The sequence below is a fragment of the Drosophila miranda genome (assembly GCF_003369915.1).
Source record: "Drosophila miranda strain MSH22 chromosome Y unlocalized genomic scaffold, D.miranda_PacBio2.1 Contig_Y1_pilon, whole genome shotgun sequence".
In the NCBI taxonomy this organism is placed as follows: domain Eukaryota; kingdom Metazoa; phylum Arthropoda; class Insecta; order Diptera; family Drosophilidae; genus Drosophila; species Drosophila miranda.
In genome coordinates, this window is record NW_022881603.1 from 19,841,850 (window position 1) to 19,864,805 (window position 22,956).

The window sequence follows — 22,956 nt, forward strand, 5'->3', positions numbered from 1 at the left end:
TCACAGAAGTCTGGATCCAAATCATCGTTCCTCTAGCTCTTATAGTCTTTGAGCACTAGGCGCTAAAGGGGACGGACAGACGGACAGACGGGCAGACGGACGGACGGACAGACAGACAGGGCTCAATCGACTCGGCTATTGATGCTGATCAAGAATATATATACTTTATGGGGTCGGAAACGATTCCTTCTGGATGTTACACACATCCACTTTTACCACAAATCTAATATACCCCAATACTCATTTTGAGTATCGGGTATAATTACAAACGAGGGGGAACGTTGTGAGTTGCTGCGGACACCGCAACTCTACGGTTATACCCGATACTAAGTCAGTATGGCTCTCCTCCGGCAGACGCCGCTAATATTAAACGACACGACAAGGAGTGCGTGCGAGAGAGACAGAAAATCAGTCTGAGCGTGACGTCGGGTGCTGCGTAGCCAGTGCAAATTGATTTGTTCCTATTGGCTATAAAAATGATCTGATCTGATTCAGATTCAGCAATCTGATAGATATGGTCATTATCTATGATTTTGCGTTTTTAGTTTTCTCGTATCCTCAATATTGTGGATGCAACAGATTTTCGTCCTTTGTGTGGGCGGAAGGGGGTGGGGCGAAATTTTGAGATATACGTTTTATAGTGAGATTTAACAGGAGTGCGGATACCAAATTTGGTTACTCTAGCCTTAATAGTCTCTGAGATTTGTGGATGCCCCAGATTTTCGTCCTTTGCGGGGGCGGAAGGGGGTGTGGCGAAATTTGGACACGAAACGGTCAAGGTCCGATATCACAGGAGTGTGGATACCAAATTTGGTTGCTCTGGCTCTTATAGGTTCTGAGATCCTTGAACTCATATTTTGCAATTGGCAAAGCCGACCATGAAACCTGTGTGTTAGAGAGAGACAGAGCGAGAAAGAATGAAATTGTTTTCTTGATTCTGGCTATAATAATTATACGATCTGGTTGAGATTTTACACTCTAGAACATATAGTCATCCTCTACGGTTCTGCGTTTTTGGTTTTATCGTATCTTTAAAAATGTAGATGCCACAGATTTTCGTCCTTTGTGGGGGCGGAAGTGGGCGGGGCGAAGTTTTAAAATATTTTTGTAGCAGTGACATATCACAGAAGTCTGGATCCAAAACATCGTTGCTCTAGCTCATATAGTCTTTGAGCACTAGGCGCTGAAGGGGACGGACAGACGGACAGACAGACAGACAGACAGGGCTCAATAGACTCGGCTATTGATGCTGATCAAGAATATATATATACTTTATGGGGTCGGAAACGATTCCTTCTGGACGTTACACACATCCACTTTTACCACAAATCTGATATACCCCAATACTCATTTTGAGTATCGGGTATAAAAACAATTTTAATATATTAACGAGGGGGAACGTTGTGAGTTACTGCGGACACCGCAACTCTACAGTTATACCCGATACTAAGTCAGTATGGCTCTCCTCCGGCAGACGCCGCTAATATTAAACGACACGACAAAGAGTGCGTGCGAGAGAGACAGAAAATCAGTCTGAGCGTGACGTCGGGCGCTGCGCGGCCACTGCAAATTGATTTCTTGCTTTTGGCTACAAAAATGATCCGATCTGATCCAGATTCAGCAATCTGATAGATATGGTCGTTATCTACGATTCTGCGTTTTTAGTTTTCTCGAATGTGCAATATTGTGGATGCAACAGATTTTCGTCTTTTGTGGGGGCGGAAGGGGGTGGGGCGAAATTTTGAGATATACGTTTTATAGTGAGATCTAACAGGAGTGCGGATACTAAATTTGGTTACTCTAGCGTTAATAGTCTTTGAGATTTGTGAATATCCCCAGATTTTCGTCCTTTGCGGGGGCGGAAGGGGGTGTGGGGAAATTTTGAAACCAACTCGTCTCGGTCCAATATATTAGGAGTGTGGATACCAAATTTGGTTGCTCTAGCTTTTTTAGTCTCTGAGATCTAGGCGCTAATGTTTTACTCTAAGCAAAGCCGCCTATGCTACGTGTGTGTTAGAGAGAGACAGGGCGAGAAAAAATCAAATTGTTTTCTTGATGCTGGCTATAATAATAATACGATCCAATTCAGATTCTGCAGTCTAAAAGATATGGTCATTCTCTACGATTCTGCGTTTTTGGTTTTCTCATATCTTTAAAATTGTAGATGCCACAGATTTTAGTCCTTTGTGGGGGCGGAAGTGGGCGGGGCGAAGTTTTGAAATATTTTTGTAGCAGTGACATATTACCGAAGTCTGGATCCAAAACATCGTTGCTCTAGCTCTTATAGTCTTTGAGCACTAGGCGCTAATAGGGACGGACAGACGGACAGACGGACGGACGGACAGACGGACAGACAGACATGGCTCAATCGACTCGTCTATTGATGCTGATCAAGAATATATATATTTTATGGGGTCGGAAACGATTCCTTCTGGACGTTACACACATCTACTTTTACCACAAATCTAATATACCCCAATACTCATTTGGAGTATCGGGTATAAAAATACGAAAAAAATACCTGCAATACAATAAAAACGAAAACATATACAGCCAGGATCCGTTTTTCACATTCACAAAAGTTTTTCGATTTACTGTTCAGCGAAAAAGTGGCGAAAGCCGGAGCAAATAAATTTCAATTCGTACGAAATTCTAGAACAATTCCGAAACCGGAATCGTCAAAAATTTGCGAAAACTGGTGCATGGCTGATTGTAAGATTATTGCCAGCAATTAGGTATATAAATAGAGCTGAAAGGTCTAGCCGTAATATCACAAATATGTATGTGCTTGTATGTAAATAGATTCTATATGTTCTATAGTTATTCACGGTATATTTATTCACAGTATATTTATTCACAGTTTATTCACAGTAAACACAAATACCCAAGCAAGAGCCATAAATTTGTTGAAATATTTAACGAGGCGTTTTTTTGACATTCATTCAATCTGCGAGCATAACGGAATTAATTGCAAAATAAATGCATTTTCGTATGGTGTTTAATAAAATTCCATTATGAAAGTTAACTGAAAAGGATTTGCTTTGCATTGAATCCGGCGACTGAAAGTGCAATGAAATCTCATTAGCACTTTATGTGGAAAAACCATTTCCATGGAGATGGCGAGGGGGGGAGACAGTCGCATATAAAATCCGAGTATTCCTCTTCAGAGCAACAACAAACTGTCAATGGCAATAAAGCGGCAAACCATCCATGCAAAAATTTGTCTTAAATCTGTGGAAACTTTGAAGGGGATATACTAGACATACTCGTATACTAATTTTAATGGGATATACTAGACAGATACTACAATGTGCCACGTGGTAAAAATTTAAATATATTCGAGTGGCATCAACACAGCTGATGATGATGATGATGATGTGGCAGCCACACACGCCAGAAAGCCATTTATTCAACGGAAAAGTTTCAGCACGTTCCATTGCCCATTGCCCATCAATTGATGAAATTAATGATTAAAATGTTGCATGTGGCATGTGAGCCAATAAATTATGGTGCAGGCAAGGCTCATTAATAAAATATTAAGTAATAGTTAAACAAAAACACTTGAGAAATATTTTTTACAAATAAAAACGACAAAAAAAAGCAACAGTTCAGGCCCCAAGAGGCAGCTGCAACAGAAGGCGAAATCAAGCGTCAAGAAATGCATACGGAAATCTAAGCGAGAGAGAGAGAGAGAGAGAGAGAGAGAGAGAGAGAGAGAGAGAGAGGGAGAAGGTGTGAAACAATGTAAAGGAAGGAAGAATGATTGGAAACCACAAATTCGGAGTGGAGGAGACCAGAAAGGGGGAGAGACCAGAGCGGAGGAGACCAGAGAGGAGGAGACCAGAGAGGAGGAGACCTGAAAAAGTAATGGAACTAATTGCCCAACGAAAAGCCGGCCAGCTGGAGCAGGAGGGGGGCCATTGTTTTCTCCCCTTTCATCCAAAGCAATGCCAAGCTCTAAGCCAAAGCCAAAGCCAGAGCCAAAACCAAAGCCTAGTCAAAGACAAGCTCTGGTAATATGAGCAACCTGCCACATGCCACATGCCACACAGCCTAGCAAGTGGCAAGTATATAAGAGCAAGTGCTTGCCGCGCTGCCGCCTGTGCGCCAATTCGCGCACAAGCCAGACCAGATCCTCGCCCAACATTAAATATCGGTGGGAATTCACAGAAAATATATATATACCGAAATAGTGCAACATGAGGAAGCATTGCGTAAGTAACACAGCGGAAGGAAGTAATTGTGGCATGGAGTCGTGGCAACATTCACTTGATATCTGCATTGCCCCATTAGATCCATTGGATTTGGCTGGTGCTGGTGCTGATCCACGTGAGGGCCGAGCAGCAGGCGGATGAGCACAGGTGAGTGGGAAGAACCAGCAGAAGCAAAAGACTCCATAGAGCCAGGGGAAAGAAAGATTTTCGACTTAGAGGGAGGGAATGTGGATCGATTACGGAGCGGAAAAGTGTGGAAGAGAAAGTACCAGCTAATCATTGATTCATTCAAGTGATCTTCCAGTAAATCACTTTCCCACATTCAGTAATTTCGCAAGACTTTCCCCTTTTGTTGGAGCCCTGACTCTCACTTGCCACAACTTCCCCCTGCAGAATCCAGCGGCGCTTCATGTGGCAAAGGACGAACCACTCGGTGATGGGCAGTGTCCTGGGGCGCATGTTCAGCGGTGCCAGGGCCATGAAGAGCATGTTCACGGACCTCCTGCCGAGCCCCGCGGTGGCGGTGCACACGAAGAAGAGCCCCACACCGATCGACCTGCGGCCCACGGAGATGACGCGTGTGAAGTACATCATCCGTAATCCGCACACCCACAAGCCGATGAAGATCATCAAGATGCAGCCGTCGGCCAAGAAGGTGGTGAAGCTGCGGCGACCCCTGCCCAAGCCCAGGCCGGGCGTGGTGACGGAGTCGACAACGCACTCCCTCAACTTCGACCATCGGATGCGGCAGCTGGAGAAGGAGCAGGAGCTGATCGCCGAGGGCAAGGCACCGCTGACCAGCGACGAGGATGTCATGGACAAGTACTTCCGGTAGAAGGCCAAGGGGGGCCCGGGGAGTGCCAGCAACGATGTCGTCTCCGGCAAGATCATGGAGTACCACAGCTGGAAGCCCGTCTACAAGGCCGGCGAGCAGCCCAGCAGCGTCTCCTTTGTGACCCTGCGGCCACAGGCCCTCACACAGCTCCACACGGATATATCCAGTAGCGGGAGGGACCACGACCATGAGCTCCTGCCCAAGCCGGAGAAGTTGGTGGGCTACGAGTACGGCAGCGAGGAGAAGACCGAGAACGAGCTGGCCAAGCAGATGGGCCACCGCTACGAGGTCACCGAGCACACGGGCGATTCCAGCGGGGAGTACGAGGCAGTGGCATCGATGGAGAGCGGCTTTGTGCCCATCAAGGGGTATCGGAGTCAACCGCTGCAGCATTCACCGAGGCCCAGGAGCCGAGGCACATCCACCAGCAGCACCACGACCAGCACCACCGAAGCCCCCAACTACCCGCCGTCGATCCTGAAAAAGTACCGCGAACGGGAGGCGGCGGCCACCACAAGACGACCTCGGAAGCACCAGCAGATCCACGGCGGCGACGGAGGGGGTGGTGCAAGTGAGGAAGACTCGATCACCACCAGCCAGCCGTCCTTTTCGATGAGCAGCCTGCGGGCCCGACTCCAGGAGCAGCAGCGTCGCACCAAGCACCAGCACAAACAGCAGCTGGAGGACGAGGAGTACGAGGCGGTCCTGGTGGAGGCCATGCACGGGGACAAGTGGCCGGCGGAGGTGCATCACAGCGGCTACCAGCTGAGCAGCCCCATCGGCCCGAGTGCAGTGGCCTTCGAGCAAACGGTGCCACAACCAGGAGCATCCAAGTATCACCATCACAAGGAGCACAAGCGGCCGCCGCGGGCCAACATCCGGGAGCGGGGATCTGTGAAGTTTGGCGACAAACCCAGGTACGAGGACGAGGAGGCGGCCTGATGATACGACAGGGGGGGGGACACGATATTACCCAACCAAAGAGCCAAAGCTGCAGTTATGCCAGGAGCGGGGGGGTTAAGTTAGGCTTAAAAAATTTAACCAACAATTAAGTTTAATTGGCTAATCTAACAACTAAGTAAAAGCGAAAATTTAACAAACAATTTCCCCATTATTTTGTGTATTTCTGTTTTCTGGAATGGGTATCGGGTATCGCCACTGCCACTGGCACCGCCTCAAAGTCAATGCACTGCTTGCACGCAACACCCAACTTTGCCGTGCAACGGACATAACTTTGGCAAATCTCTTCCCTTTTAATTAACGCCAGTCTTGCGTTTTTTCATTGCCTTTTTCCCAAGCCATAGATCTGCTAGATCTCAGAGTTTATTAGAGCTTTCAGGGCTAACAAAAAGGGGTATAAATATTTCAAAAATGTTTAGAATTTAGCTATGAAACTTTGGGGTTTAATACAAGTTTCTATTATCTAAGGGTCTAGAAAATTATAGCGAGATTGGACTATTATCATAGAAGCCAGAGACTTTTTTACAAGCGAAATGTTCTTTATTTCAAAATCTGTCCAAAGATTCTTTAGGGTATTTTAGAAATATATTGGAATGAAATTTAGTGAAGGAGAATGAAATATCTGAATTTGTCTTTCTTTAAACCATAATATAGGGTATCCCATCATTTCTTGTTTCCTATAGAGAGAGCATAGACTAAAGTGTGGTGTACGTTTGTGGCTATCGCATTCCTCTTGCATTTGACAACTAATTTAAAAAGTTTACTTGGCCAGCCTTGAGGCTGACCCCGCGCGGTGAAATCGAGTACGTTGACTACAAAGTAGTTTAAACCTGCTATAAATTCCAGCAGCAGGCCGAACAAAAGCCACACACACAGACACAGCCACTGTAAGCTTTCCCTTGAGTGGAGAAGAGAGGGAGAGAGTACGAGGGAGAGTCGGGAAGGAACAAACAAAGAAAAGCGCATTTCCACTTTGAGTGCGGTTTTTAATCAACTAAAGCAGCGGCGGCGGCAGGCAACAACAAAACTGAAACTGAATTAAGCAAAAAACGAGGGGGAACGTTGTGAGTTGCTGCGGACACCGCAACTCTACGGTTATACCCGATACTAAGTCAGTATGGCTCTCCTCCGGCAGACGCCGCTAATATTAAACGACACGACAAAGAGTGCGTGCGAGAGAGACAGAAAATCAGTCTGAGCGTGACGTCGGGCGCTGCGTAGCCACTGCAAATTGATTTGTTCCTATTGGCTATAAAAATGATCTGATATGATCCAGATTCAGCAATCTGATAGATATGGTCATTATCTATGATTCTCCGTTTTTAGTTTTCTCGAATCTGCAATATTGTGGATGCAACAGATTTTCGTCCTTTGTGTGAGCGGAAGGGGGTGGGGCGAAATTTTGAGATACACGTTTTATAGTAAGATCTAACAGGAGTGCGGATACCAAATTTGGTTACTCTAGCCTTAATAGTCTCTGAGATTTTTGAATATCCCCAGATTTTCGTCCTTTGCGGGGGCGGAAGGGGGTGTGGCGAAATTTTGAAACAAATTCGTCTCGGTCCGATATATTAGGAGTGTGGATACCAAATTTGGTTGCTCTAGCTTTTGTAGTCTCTGAGATCTAGGCGCTAATGTTTTACTCTAAGCAAAGCCGCCTATGCTACGTGTGTGTTAGAGAGAGACAGGGCGAGAAAAAATGAAATTGTTTTCTTGATGCTGGCTATAATAATAATACGATTGTGGAGATAATGTTTTTTATCCCCAATCGGCCGACTAATTATTTCGAATTAAACAAAACTCGGCGCAGAAATAAAATTACGATATGTTCTTTAATGCGTGAGATCCAAATTGCAAGTGTGGCTTGCCTGCCCTTTACATTGCCGCTCCGATCGCTAAACGCAGCTTCGCTCGGCCGACGTCGGTAGGCAGACGCAAAGCGGAGATAGCGAAGAGCGAGCTGGCAGAGAGCGTTTAGCAGGGCAAGCAAGCGCAAAGCTTTAACAAACAAATGAGTGACATAGACATAAGTAACAAACAAAATAAGCGGCTGAGGGCCAAGAATTAGGTGCTATTTGGCCAGCAGCTAATCGGCTGGGTTCTGCTCCGAACATTCACCCCCCGTTGGAAGGCAAAGGCTTTCAACAGATCCATCCTGAAGGGGCAGAACCGCTATTTTTCCAACGGCCCTCTTGAAGATGCTTGCTTGGGCGCAGCTGGCGGCTACGCTGGGATGATCGTCGAACGCAGCAATCGGCGCTTCTTTACGAAGGCGGCTTGTCCTGATTACGTCTTGATCATCGGGAACCTCTGTAATTGCATAGAATGGCAGGAAATTTGGCAATGTAGAAATTGTTGAAAGTTGAATTTCATTTAGCGTGGATATGTAGGTTTTTAATATATGGAAAAGTTCGCGCTGCAGTTCCTGATTCTCCGATCGCAGTTTTTCCACTTGCACCTGGCACTCGAGCAGCTGCTTCCTGCATTGCTGCTCTAAGTTTTGGTACTCCAGCGTTGTGGATCGAAAATCGTCAATAGAGATGCACGAGGAATTTTCAAAAGCGGCTAAAGCTGCACGCTTATTCTCCGAGCTATCAATGCTTCCTGATACTATCCAACCAAGTTTAGTCTCCTGCAATGTTGGCAATTGGGCTGATAGTCGAATCTGTCCGACGCACATTAAATCGAAGAACAAACCAGAACCTATCAACAGATCGATACGTTGGGGCTTGGAGAAATTAGGATCAGCTAGTTTTAGATTATTCGGCATTGGCCAATCCTTTGCGTCTACGCCGAAGTTAGGCTGCATTTCCGTAATTGAGTTGGTGACAATTGCAGCGAAGGAAGCTCGATAGCTTGCGTCCTGGGATTGTACAACTATATGTACAGACTTGCTCGAAGGTAGAATGGAATCTCCGATTCCAGAGATGTGAACATAAGACGAGCGATGATCCAACTGCAACTGATCAGCCAGTCTAGATGTTACAAAGTTTGCCTGTGATGCAGAATCCAAAATGGCACGACATGGGATAAGTGCTCCATAACGATCTGTTACATGGACGAGGGCAGTAGGTAGCAACACGTTCTGGCTAGGCTGAGATTTCTGGATCGAGGGGGGAGGGCTAGAACACCCGCTTGCTAGAAGCACAGTCGCGGCCTCTTGCTGGATCGATTCCTCGGCCGGTGAAGAGGAAGATGAAGCACCAGTTCCCGATGGAATGTGGAGTAGCGTGTGATGTTTGGCCTGGCAATGCCTGCAAAGTCCTGACCTGCACCTCTGCAATTCATGGCCTTTGTTGAGGCAGTTCAAACACAAGCGGCTCTTCTTTGCTTCTTTGTATCGTTCAAACGCAGAGAGATTCAGGAATGCCTGACATCTAGATATGTAATGCTCGGAGGAATTGCAATGGTTACATATGGGGTTAGGATGGTCGTTACTGGAGGTGATAAGGTTGACAGGATTGTCTTCTCCCACCTGTTGACTAGGACTTGTTGCCATGGCTGATCCCAAATTCTCCAGCATCCGACATCTCGCTTCCAAAAATGAGGCCATGCTTGACCACCGAGGCAATCCTGACGTCGGCAAGTTCTCTTCCCATTTCTCCTTTGTTTTGTGGTCCAGTTTCGTGCCTATGATGAAGATCAGCAACCCATCCGAAATCTCCTGCGGGGTCGCCAAGGTCTGAAGTGCACGCAAGTGCGAATTGAATTTGTCGCTGAGCGCGCGCAAGCCGATAGCTGAGCCCTTCTCCACCCCTTGCAGCCCGAAAATAGCCTTGACGTGTGCCTGAAAATGTAACAGTTTATTATCGAATCGCAACATTAGCAAATTCAACGCCTTGTCGTAATTCTCCTCAGAAAGTTCCAAGGAACGAATCGTATCCAGCGCAGCACCATCTAGACATCCACGAAGATATTGGAATTTTTCGATGATTGGTATACGATGGTCTTTGTGCACCATTGTCGAGAACATCGAGTGGAATTCTGGCCAATCCATGTAGTTCCCCCCGAATCGCGGAAGCTGCAACTCGGGCATTCGAGAACGGCCTATACTATTATAGGCGAACAACGACGAATTCCCCTCGAGAGTATGCCGAGCCGTTGAATTGGCAACATTTACCGTGCGAGCAGCCATCAACTCCCGCGACAGCCTGGACCTAACCTTGACATAAACATTCGAAAAGTCCAGCCGGGCATCATGGGCTAACTGCAGGAAATCCAGCCTTTCAAGGCTCGTTTGAGCGGCATCGAAATCCGCATTCATTCGCTCGATTTGCTCTAAGCGAGCTTGAAGTTCTGCCTCATCTAACTCGGCAAGCTCTTCCTTGGTGAGAAAGCGATCCATGGCCTTTAGTTGGCGCGCGATGGACTCGGCCTTGTGCTTGTAGAAATCTACATCACTCGGCATTGCTGCGTTCGCGACATTGGTAGGCTCAGGTGCTGCCATGTTGAGGTTTTAAAAGAGTCACTCAGCACGACCGAAAAAGACACCCTGTATACGTATAAACGTGGGAACCGAAAGCAAAGGGATTACAGCTAATGCCTTTAGCTGTGCGGCTGTGCGAGCTGTCCGATTCCGCTTTGTACTCCGCTTGTGTGTATTAGTGAGTTCGCTGCACTGCCTACCGCACTGCACTGACCGAATTGTCGCGACAGAGAAATTAATAGCCAGCAATGCGTGTATGTAGGTGTATGTAAGTGTGTTTTAGCACCGAATTGTGCTTAACCGCCGAAAATTTGCTAGGGCTAACGAATGTCGTTCGCGAATGATTATTAATTGACACTGCAACTCAGAGATCACGTCGGGAGCACCAAATTTTATGTGGAGATAATGTTTTTTATCCCCAATCGGCCGACTAATTATTTCGAATTAAACAAAACTCGGCGCAGAAATAAAATTACGATATGTTCTTTAATGCGTGAGATCCAAATTGCAAGTGTGGCTTGCCTGCCCTTTACATTGCCGCTCCGATCGCTAAGCGCAGCTTCGCTCGGCCGACGTCGGTAGGCAGACGCAAAGCGGAGATAGCGAAGAGCGAGCTGGCAGAGAGCGTTTAGCAGGGCAAGCAAGCGCAAAGCTTTAACAAACAAATGAGTGACATAGACATAAGTAACAAACAAAATAAGCGGCTGAGGGCCAAGAATTAGGTGCTATTTGGCCAGCAGCTAATCGGCTGGGTTCTGCTCCGAACAACGATCTTATTTAAATTCTGCAGTCTAAAAGACATGGTCATTCTCTACGATTCTGCGTTTTTGGTTTTCTCGTATCTTTAAAATTGTGGATGCCACAGATTTTCGTCCTTTGTGGGGGCGGAAGTGGGCGGGGCGAAGTTTTGAAATATTTTTGTAGCAGTGACATATCACAGAAGTCTGGATCCAAAACATCGTTGCTCTAGCTCTTATAGTCTTTGAGCATTAGGCGATGAAGGGGACGGACAGACGGACATGGCTCAATCGACTCGGCTGTTGATGCTGATCAAGAATATATATACTTTATGGGGTCGGAAACGATTCCTTCTGGACGTTACACACATCCATTTTCACCACAAATCTAATATACCCCAATAATCATTTTGAGTATCGGGTATAATAAAAACGAGGGGGAACGTTGTGAGTTGCTGCGGACACCGCAACTCTACGGTTATACCCGATACTAAGTCAGTATGGCTCTCCTCTGTCAGACGCCGCTAATATTAAACGACACGACAAAGAGTGCGTGCGAGAGATACAGAAAATCAGTCTGAGCGTGACGTCACGCGCTGCGTAGCCCCTGCAAATTGATTTGTTTCCTTTGGCTATAAAAATGATTTGATCTTATCCAGATTCAGCAATCAGATAGATATTGTCGTTATCTATGATTCTGCGTTTTTAGTTTTCTCAAATCTGCAATATTGTGCATGCAACAGATTTTCGTCCTTTGTGTAGGCGGAAGGGGGTGGGGCGAAATTTTGAGAAATACGTTTTATAGTGAGATCTAACAGGAGTGCGGATACTAAATTTGGTTACTCTAGCGTTGATAGTCTCTGAGATTTGTGAATATCCCCAGATTTTCGTCCTTTGCGGGGGCGGAAGGGGGTGTGGCGACACTTTGAAACAAACTCGTCTCGGTCCGATATATTAGGAGTGTGGATACCAATTGGTTTGGTTGCTCTAGCTTTTATAGTCTCTGAGATCTAGGCGCTAATGTTTTACTCTAAGCAAAGCCGCCTATGCTACGTGTGTGTTAGAGAGAGACAGGGCGAGAAAAAATGAAATTGTTTTCTTGATGCTGGCTATAATAATTATACGATCTGGTTCAGATTTTGCACTCTAGAAGATATAGTCATCTTCTACGATTCTGCGTTTTTAGTTTTCTCGTATCTTTAAAATTGTGGATGCCACAGATTTTCGCCCTTTGTGGGGGCGGAAGTGGGCGGGGCAAAGTTTTGAAATATTCTTGTAGCAGTGACATATCACAGAAGTCTGGATCCAAAACATCGTTGCTCTCGCTCTTATAGTCTTTGAGCACTAGGCGCTGAAGGGGACGGACAGACGGACAGACGGACGGACGGACAGACGGACAGACAGGCATGGCTCAATCGACTCGGCTATTGATGCTGATCAAGAATATATGTAAGATTAATAATAATGTATCGTTTATTGATAGTGTTTTTCGAAAAAGAGTACAAAGTGTATGATTTAAGATGTGCAATTAATGAGTCTGTTCTTCCGACTTTTTGTTCAACTTTCTGCTTCTACTTCCAACAACCGACTCCCGTATCGATACCCCCTTATCGGTTAGGTCTTTCAAACATTGGTTAAGTCTGGTTATATCGGTTAGGTCTTATCGATGGTATCTTAAGTTCAAATGTTAATTTAGATGGGATAGTGCTAACTGCTTGATACACTGTCCTTTACAACGTCAACGTGCAACGTGTCAACGTGCAGTGTGTATAGTGGTGTGTCACCCTTGTCAATGCAATGAAGATAGCCTTCTTGTTTGCCCAACTTTTTGCTGAAAATTATACAACTGATACAATTAGTAATCAACTTATTTACTTTCCGTTCAAGGTGCGGAATCCAGTATTGCTGCTGAAATGAGTGCATTGTCTTCGCTGTGGAGAAATGACCAACTTCATGCGATCCTTGAATGATTTCCCTTTCCATCAGCCTTGGAACCACCAATACGTCATTGCCATTTACAGATTTGAAGAGAAGACCTCCTTTAAGCTTGTAGTCTTGATATGGGTGCTGCTTCAGGATCTCAACTGTGGCTTTGATGAAATCGTCATCCTGCTGTGCTTTCTTTATCCGAGCTGTTAGCTCCGTCGTCACGAACATGCATGTCTGCGGAAAACGACTGAGACAGTCCACGTGTCTCATTCTGTCCCCTGGGCGGTGTACTGCTTTGAATGTAAAGTCCTCCATATACAGAATCCACTGGGAAACTTCTCTGGGTATATCTGCTTTCGTTGTTGTCTGCTTAAACGCCGCACAGTCAGTGGCAAGATCAAATTTGATCGCAAACAGGTAGTGACGAAACTTCTTGAGTGCGAGGTATGCAGCTTTGACCTCCAAATAGTAACTGTGACGTTTGGACTCGGCTTGTGTAGTCTTTTTACTCCAATAGTAAATCGGGTGGAAATTGCCATCAAACTGCTGCAACAAAACTGCTACGAAACCTTCTTTGGATGCATCCGTGTGGAGTTCCGTTGGCGCTTCTCGTGAGTATAAATGTAATACAGGTGCGATTACATGCACATTCTTTAAGGTTTGTAGCGACTGTTGCTCTGCTTCGCCAATGTTGAAAACTGCTTCCTTCCTGAGTAGATTCGTGAGCGGCCGGGCAACTTGTGCATAGCCAGAGATGAACTTTCTGAAAAAGCCTGTGAGTCCCAGAAATGCTTGAACTGCTTTAATGTCTTTAGGCGTAGCAAACCGACTGACAGCTGCTGTCTTCTCTTTGCCGGGCCAGATTCTTCCGTCCTCAATGATATGGCCCAGAAAGCTAATGCGTGGCTGCATGAAGCTACATTTCTTCCACTTGATCTTTAGGCCAAACTGCGCAGCTGTCTCCAGGACCAACTTTGTCTTCGTCATGCATACCTCGGGCGACGCGGCGTAAACAATTATGTCGTCCATATAAAGCTGCATAATGTCAGAGTTGATTAATTCTTGAAAAATATAGCTTACGAACCGAATGAACGCAGCTGGCGAGTTCTTGAATCCGAAAGGCGCTTTATTAAACTCGAATAATCCCTCCTTTGTAACAAAGGCCGTATACGACTTGCTTTGCTCTTCCATAGGCACATGGAAAAATCCGTTTTCAAGGTCCATTATGGTAAACCACTTAGCCGACTGCAGCTTTTCCAAGACTTCCTCCATGATCGGGACTGGGAAGCAGTCCAGCAATACCATGCTGTTTAACTTCCTGTAGTCTACGCAAACTCTAAGTGTACCATCTTTTTTCTTCACGACGACAACTCTGCTCGCTACATTTGAAGACGACTTGCGCACGATTCCTTGCTCGATCCATTCTTCGACTTGCTTCTTTACGGCACTGGCTTCGTCTGTTGATAAGCGACTCGGTGAGTGATGAAACGGCTTGATTACTCCGTCGGGATTTATCTTCAGTTGTATTGGATACTGCTTTGCAACTTCTGTGGGCATTTGGTAACTGTTTCTTATCATCTGTTCAACGTCTTTTCGATATTGCGGCGGAGCTACAAAGGATGACTCTTCAGTTACATTATATATAAGAGCATGCTCATCTGTTGGCACAGGATCTGCGTCATGCTTCAAAAACGTGTATCCTTGCATATCAGCGACGAAACGGAACTTTTTAATGAAATCATGCCCCAAAAGTGCGTCGAAATCAATCTGGCTACTGGGGACTACTAAAAACTTCTGTGTGGTCTGCAACTTATCCACGGTAACTTCTGCATTAAAGTATCCAACAGGCTTTGTTGATATCTGACCCAGACCGCGCAACATAGTTGTGCACTTCAAAAGTTTAACGTTTTTCATGGTCTTCAACATACTCTCTTTGATTATGGTTACATCTGACCCTGTATCCACAAGACAGTCAACAACAATGCCGTTTATTTGAATTTTTTTCATGCGACTGCGATCCAAAATGACGCGAACTTTATCAACTTTATCAGCTTCATTAGGACAGTAACGCGAAATGTGACCATTCTGATTGCACTTAAAACACTTTGTTTCGGCTTTGCAGTCTTTGCGTTTGTGTTCTCCTGATCCACAGTTATAGCAATATTCTTTTTTACCGCTTTGCCCACTTTGCTGCTTGAAACTCGTTTTATGCTGTTCGTTATTGCCCTTCTTCTCCGATATGTTCAAACGATCATAGATATCGAACTCTTCTTTTAAGGCCCTGAAGGTCTTACAGCGATACATGGCATACTTATACTCGTTTCTTATGTCCAGACCGTTCACAATATGGCTTATAACAGCCGCGTGTTCAACATGTCCGACTGCTGCTATTTTTCTCATCTGCAGCAAGTACTCGTGCATCGACTCACTACTCTTCCTCTTTCTTTCTTGCAGCAGCTTATGAATGTCTGCACTGTTATAGCTACATGTGAATTCATCCAATAATACGTTCTTGAGTTCCTCATAGGTGCACACGCATTCAGCTTCAAGGAAAAGCTTAGCTGCACCGGTCATTTTTCCTCTGGCCTGCACATACTTTTGCTTTTCAGTAAGCTCATATGCGTCGGCATTTTTTTCGAATATCTCAAACCATTTTTCTATGGGAACCGATTTTCCATCGCATTCTCTGTCAACTTTTGTAAAATTATCTGGAGCGATCTTCATTTCTCGTTGCTCATCGCAAAGCAGTTTCAAACTTAGCAACTTTATCATTTGATCAATCTTGTCATCAGTATTGTTTCTGCATTTTCTAAATCTTCCATCTCGTTTGCACTCGGACGCGACGTTCCTGGTACAGCTTCTTCCTTCTCTCTCTCTTTCCAGTGTACCCGACGAGTGCTTGTATTTTCTGTTTATAAGTGTGTATCACACACAACGTGTCTGTGCGTGTTTTTTGTGCTTGTGTACGTACTGCGCACGGACAAGGCGACGCTGCGGCGCGACAATGAATTTCACAATTTTCCAACCGAATTAAACGAACGATCTTTTATTAAACTCCGTGTCTACTGTTAGGCTCACAGAATTTGGATTGTTCAACTTAATGTTTATAGCCACCAACAACAACTTTACAACTTTATGTAGCTACAAACAACAACTTTAACAACTTTTCAACAATCCTCTTCTTGCATCAGCTTCTGCTTTCTTCTGTTTTTCTTTTTCACACACTCCGAGCTCTGTATTCGACGCGGACGAGCCCCCAAATGTAAGATTAATAATAATGTATCGTTTATTAATAGTGTTTTTCGAAAAAGAGTACAAAGTGTATGATTTAAGATGTGCAATTAATGAGTCTGTTCTTCCGACTTTTTGTTCAACTTTCTGCTTCTACTTCCAACAACCGACTCCCGTATCGATAACCCCTTATCGGTTAGGTCTTTCAAACATCGGTTAAGTCTGGTTATATCGGTTAGGTCTTATTGATGGTATCTTAAGTTCAAATGTTAATTTAGATGGGATAGTGCTAACTGCTTGATACACTGTCCTTTACTTATATATACTTTATGGGGTCGGAAACGATTCCTTTTGGACGTTACACACATCCACTTTTACCACAAATCTAATATACCCCAATACTCATTTTGAGTATCGGGTATAAAAATGAACGAGGGGGAACGTTGTGAGTTGCTGCGGACACCGCAACTCTACAGTTATACCCGATAATAAGTCAGTATGGCTCTCCTCCGGCAGACGCTGCTAATATTAAACGACACGACAAAGAGTACGTGCGAGAGATACAGAAAATCAGTCTGAGCGTGACGTCGGGCGCTGCGTAGCCACTGCAAATTGATTTGTTCCTTTTGGCTATAAAAATTATCTGATGTTGTCCAGATTCAGCAATCTGATAGATATGGTCGTTATCTATGATTCTGCGTTTTTAGTTTTCTCGAATCTGCAATATTGTGGATGCAACAGATTTTCGTCCTTTGTGGGGGCGGAAGGGGGTGGGGCGAAATTCTGAGATAAACGTTTTATAGTGAGATCTAACAGAAGTGCGGATACCAAATTTGGTTACTCTAGCCTTAATAGTCTCTGAGATTTGTGGATGCCTCAGATTTTCGTCCTTTGCGGGGGCGGAAGGGGGTGTGGCGAAATTTGGACACGAAACGGTCAAGGTCCGATATCACAGGAGTGTGGATACCAAATTTGGTTGCTCTGGCTCTTATAGGTTCTGAGATCCTTGAACTCATATTTTGCAATTGGCAAAACCGACCATGAAACCTGTGTGTTAGAGAGAGACAGAGCGAGAAAGAATGAAATTGTTTTCTTGATTCTGGCTATAATAATTATACGATCTAGTTGAGATCTTACATTCTAAAACATATAGTCATCCTCTACTATTCTGCGTTTTTGCTTTTATCGTATCTTTAAAAATGTGGATGCCACAGATTTTCGTCCTTTGTGGGAGCGGAAGTGGGCGGGGCGAAGTTTTGAAATATGTTTGTAGCAGTGACATATCACAGAAGTCTGGATCCAAAACATCGTTGCTCTAGCTCTTATAGTCTTTGAGCACTAGGCGCTGAAGGGGACGGACAGACGGACAGACAGACATGGCTCAATCGACTCGGCTATTGATGCTGATCAAGAATATATATACTTTATGGATCGGAAACGATTCCTTCTGGACGTTACACACATCCACTTTCACCACAAATCTAATATACCCCAATACTTATTTTGAGTATCGGGTATAAAAAAAACTGGATAGTGTGGAATCCTTTAGGGCTTTGGGGGAGTGCAGATATAGATATTCGTCCCTGGTCCTTGATGGACAACAAAATGAATGTTGATTGAGTTTTCCCTTTTTCCAGCTGGTACACTTTTTCGGTCTTCTTCCTTTTGGTAATTGGTACCTAAAATATGAACAGAACAGTCCTCTCCAGGCAGGGGAAAAATTGCCTTAATTAAAAGAATCAACTCTGCAAAAAGCAAAAGTCTCCAAGTAGCAAAATCAATAAAAACGAGGGGGAACGTTGTGAGTTGCTGCGGAGACCGCAACTCTACAGTTATACCCGATACTAAGTCAGTATGGCTCTCCTCCGGCAGACGCCGCTAATATTAAACGACACGACAAAGAGTGCGTGCGAGAGAGACAGAAAATCAGTCTGAGCGTGACGTCGGGCGCTGCGTAGCCAGAGCAAATTGATTTGTTCCTTTTGGCTATAAAAATGATCTGATCTGATCCAGATTCAGCAATCTGATAGATATGGTCATTATCTATGATTCTGCGTTTTTAGTTTTCTCGAATCTGCAATATTATGGATGCAACAGATTATCGTCCTTTGTGGGGGCGGAAGAGCGTGGGGCGAAATTTTGAGATATACGTTTTATAGTGACATCTTAAAGTAGTGTGTGTACCAAATTTGGTTACTCTAGCCTTAATAGTCTCTGAGATTTGTGGATGCCTCAGATTTTCGTCCTTTGCGGGGGCGGAAGGGGGAGTGGCGAAATTTGGACACGAAACGGTCAAGGTCCGATATCACAGGAGTGTGGATACCAAATTTGGTTGCTATGGCTCTTATAGGTTCTGAGATCCTTGAACTCATATTTTGCAATTGGCAAAACAGACCATGAAACCTGTGTGTTAGAGAGAGACAGAGCGAGAAAGAATGAAATTGTTTTCTTGATTCTGGCTATAATAATTATACGATCTGGTTGAGATTTTACACTCTATATATACTTTATGGGGTCGGAAACGATTCCTTCTGGACGTTACACACATCCACTTTTACCACAAATCTAATATACCCCAATACTCATTTTGGGTATCGGGTATAACGAGGGGGAACGTTGTGAGTTGCTGCGGACACCGCAACTCTACAGTTATACCCGATACTTAGTCAGTATGGCTCTCCTCCGGCAGACGCCGCTAATATTAAACGACACGACAAAGAGTGCGTGCGAGAGAGACAGAAAATCAGTCTGAGCGTGACGTCGGGCGCTGCGTAGCCAGTGCAAATTGATTTGTTCCTTTTGGCTATAAAAATGATCTGATCTGATCCAGATTCAGCAATCTGATAGATATGGTCATTATCTATGATTCTGCGTTTTTAGTTTTCTCGAATCTGCAATATTGTGGATGCAACAGATTTTCGTCTTTTGTAGGGGCGGAAGTGGGCGGGGCAAAGTTTTGAAATATTCTTGTAGCAGTGACATATCACAGAAGTCTGGATCCAAAACATCGTTGCTCTCGCTCTTATAGTCTTTGAGCACTAGGCGCTGAAGGGGACGGACAGACGGACAGACGGACGGACGGACAGACGGACAGACAGACATGGCTCAATAGACTCGGCTATTGATGCTGATCAAGAATATATATACTTTATGGGGTCGGAAACGATTCCTTCTGGACGTTACACACATCCACTTTTACCACAAATCTAATATACCCCAATACTCATTTTGACTATCGGGTATAAAAATTGCACAAAAAATTGCACAAAATGCAATTTTGGGGCACACGAGGGGCATGCGAGTCCTGGCTGCCTGCACACACAGGAATTGCCAGGAATTGAATATGCTATTGGCCTCAGAAAAGAGGCTATTTAAGGCTGTTAACAGCTTCTCGTAACGCATGCATCCGTTCGCATATGGGAACTTTTAACACAGGAAGTTTTTTTGAGCCTTTGAGTGCCCAACTGCTGCACAGAAGTGCGAATAAGCCGAAGGCTGAACGCTGAAAGCCGACAAAAGAAGGTTGAAAGCCGACGTCCAGTCACAGATTAACTCTGACCCCAAAAAACACACACACAGACACGCACACAGACATGCAGTGCTTGGCTGGTTAATTGGGGAAAACAAAAACTTTTTCATTCCACAAAGGATGTCCTTTCTGTGGGGGAGTGGGGCACTTGGCTTCCTGCTCCTGTGGGCTCCTCTCGCTTTCAATCGAGTGCGTGTACGAGTAGAAGGTGTAGTGGCAAGCCGTCCCCCCATCAAGTGCGTCTGGCATTAACAATCTGAACAACACTTTGGCGTACCCCCGAACGTAGTCCTCCGCCTGTGGCTCTAGCTCTGGTTCCAGCGACGCTTTGGAGTACAGAACCCTAAGATTATCTTAGGCGCTAATGTATATAGAAATATCTTTAAATGTCGCTGCAATCCGAGGCAGTCAACTGCAGGAGCAGGACACTCATTTCCATGGCGAATGTCTTCACTTTTCAAGTGCTTTTTTCATTAAATATTAATTGCATGAGTGTTAAATGCCACAGCACTCAGCGTAATGAAGTAAGGGAGTATCTATGAAGCGGGCGGCCAAAAATCAATTTTAAATTAGAGCAAAATGAGCTCATGTCACCCATAAACACGTGGCCATCAGGTGATTCCTGATGTAGCGACACAAAACGGTCATTCCAGACAGTGGCTCCTCCACCTCTCGAGCAGTGCCTGTGGGGGCTCCCCTTTCGCACGAGAGAGAGGGAGGGAGAGAGAGTGTGTTATGGAATCGAGTTACCTGCCAAAAGAAGCCTCAACACAGCACACCGCTCCAGCTGTCCCTTTCGTTGAGTGAGGGGGGGAAGGACATGGTAGTCCTTGCCTGCGCTGATATTGTAGTGCTGTGCTGTGCGGTATGGTCTGGCACAATCGAGTAAACAACAATAAAGCGAAGACAAACAAAAGAGTAACAAAAAGCCAGGACCACGTCGAGGCCCCTCGCCCTCCCCGTCGCACAGTGGCACAGAAATATGGAAGGACATGATGATGAACGACGCGTTGCTAGACAATTTTTCAATTTGAATGGCGTCCCCATGGGGTAGGATTTTTAATTGCAGATAAATCGAAAACAGTTTGACAGCGGGCATCTGCAGGATGCCCCTCAATGCTGGACAGGGATGCTGTCGATCAGGGAACAGATCGATGGGGGAGGTAGAAATGAAGGATTGAAATGCACTTACCGCTTGCCCTTGAAGGCCAACAGGTACTTCTTGTTGGCCGGAAAATTGTTAGACTGCACCGAGCCGGTGGCGCCGGCCCTCAGGGGGAACTGCTTGTGGAAGAGCGGAATGCTGACATCGAAGCCGTGTCGCACCTGGAGCACGCTCATGCTGGCCTTGGCCAGAATGGCGTGGCCCGCATCGAAGCCCAGCGAATTTTCCGCATAGTCCGGCCAGGTGCCCGAATACAGATTGAAGATGATGTGATTCCGGCCGTTGTTCCAGTGCGGCAGGCGGGCCAACCGGGACGGGACATTGCGCACATAGTCCTCGGAGAGGGAGTCCCTGTCCAGGGTGTCCATGCCCAGCACAAAGAGGCAGGCGGCCGTGGGATCGCTGGTGTGGTAGCGCGACTCCTGTATGGCAGTGAGTATCTTCTGGTAGTTGGCCGATGTGGGCGGGGCGGCGCCCAGCGAATTCAACGGCTCCGGCGGGTAGACGTACACCAGGAACCGTTCGTAGCAGCGGGTAAAGTCGAAGCAGGTCTCCATCTGGCAATCCGATCCTCGACTGCGCCGCAAGTCGTTGTGTCCCAGGGCTCCCAGTGCCCCAGAAGATCCGTTGAGATTGCCCAGTGGCCCCAGAGGATCCGCTTGGTCAAGGAAGCTGGGCAGCTGCTCGTAGTGCGGTTGCACGCCCCCATCCTTGGCCGATTCGTGCTGGGCGCGACGGGGCCGCAGCGGCGACACTTTCAGCCGATAGCCACCGAAGTAGGCGTAGGCCAGGAAGGCGCAGCTGACGAACACGAGAATATAACGCTTTTTGGCCTGCATTCTCCCCCTTTTATATTTGGTTAACCGCCGCTTGTCTCGTTTTTGCTTTTGATTTGATTATTTTTTGTGAAGGGGAATGGTCTACCGTTGTTCCTTGTGTGCACCAATGAGTGGGAGAGAGAGTGACAGAGAGAGCGTGTGGAGGTGTCTTACGGTTCAGGTGCAGCAACAACATCAATAACAAGTCTCTCTTAAGCCACACGCATTTTTACCGTTTCTACTACTATTTCTCTTTTTTGCTGCTCTTTTGCTTAGTGCTTTTTGTTGCCTGGCTGGCTGCCTGCCACCCCCTGCTGATAACACTTTTGCCTACAAACAGTTCTTGATCATCTCCCCGTACTACATGTGTGTGTATGTTTGTTGTTGTTTCCAATGCAAAGGTTATATGATTATAATCTTTATATGATTATTCATTTCCTGGCGCGGACCAGAAGCCACAGTGTGGGGCAGCAGCAGGGCAGCGGTGGGGTGTAGACGCCGGCGGGCAGCAGCAGTGGGCAGGGGCTGGGACTGTGACTGTGACTGTGACTGGAGCATGGGACGACGACGGGGGAACGAGGGCGCGACGACGGCGACGGCACTTCTCGCGGTCTCCCAGCGACAACATATCCGCGACATTTACACACACACACTAACACACGCAGACATTTCTATTGCATTTTTTTGCATTATTGCCGGGTATTTATATTTTTTGTTTTATAAACTTAATGTTTATAACACATACACACACAAAACATTTTTTATGCTCGTCTTGTTATCGTGACCAGTGTGCCCACGGATGTTCCGATGAAATATACCGTCTGAAAAATACCAAAATAGCGTCTCATTTTCAAAATATACCGTAAGTATACTGACGAATTATTCGAGTTTTATCATATTCCTCGTTTTTGAAATTCCGTCGAATATTACTAGCTAGATAGAACCCTCGCTCTGCCCACTTACTTTGGTCCGGCTAATGAATCAATTTTCTTTTTTAAATACTCCCTTCTGTGCAAAACAAGGTTTTGAGTATGGAATGTCCCGTCACTTCTTACATGTTGCTGGTATTTGAAGACTTGTTGCTTGCCAACCGGAGTATGGGCATTTATATA

At 45.7% G+C, this 22,956-nt stretch overlaps 1 protein-coding gene and 1 pseudogene across 2 annotated transcripts in view; one reads left to right on the plus strand and one right to left on the minus strand.

Moving 5' to 3' along the window:
• Positions 1-22,643, minus strand: part of LOC117190510 (exostosin-1-like) — a 253,608-nt gene extending 230,965 nt beyond the window's left edge. Inside the window, exon 1 of one of the 2 annotated variants that reach the window (XM_033395576.1) lies at positions 21,054-22,557. In XM_033395576.1, coding sequence (XP_033251467.1) covers positions 21,054-21,865 — 812 coding nt within the window. In that variant the 5' untranslated portion in view covers positions 21,866-22,557. Of the gene's footprint in view, positions 1-21,053 lie in introns of both variants that reach the window. The other variant, XM_033395577.1, reaches the window with a different exon arrangement.
• LOC117190512 lies at positions 4,624-6,176 on the plus strand (annotated as a pseudogene).
• Positions 22,644-22,956: the final 313 nt, after the last annotated feature.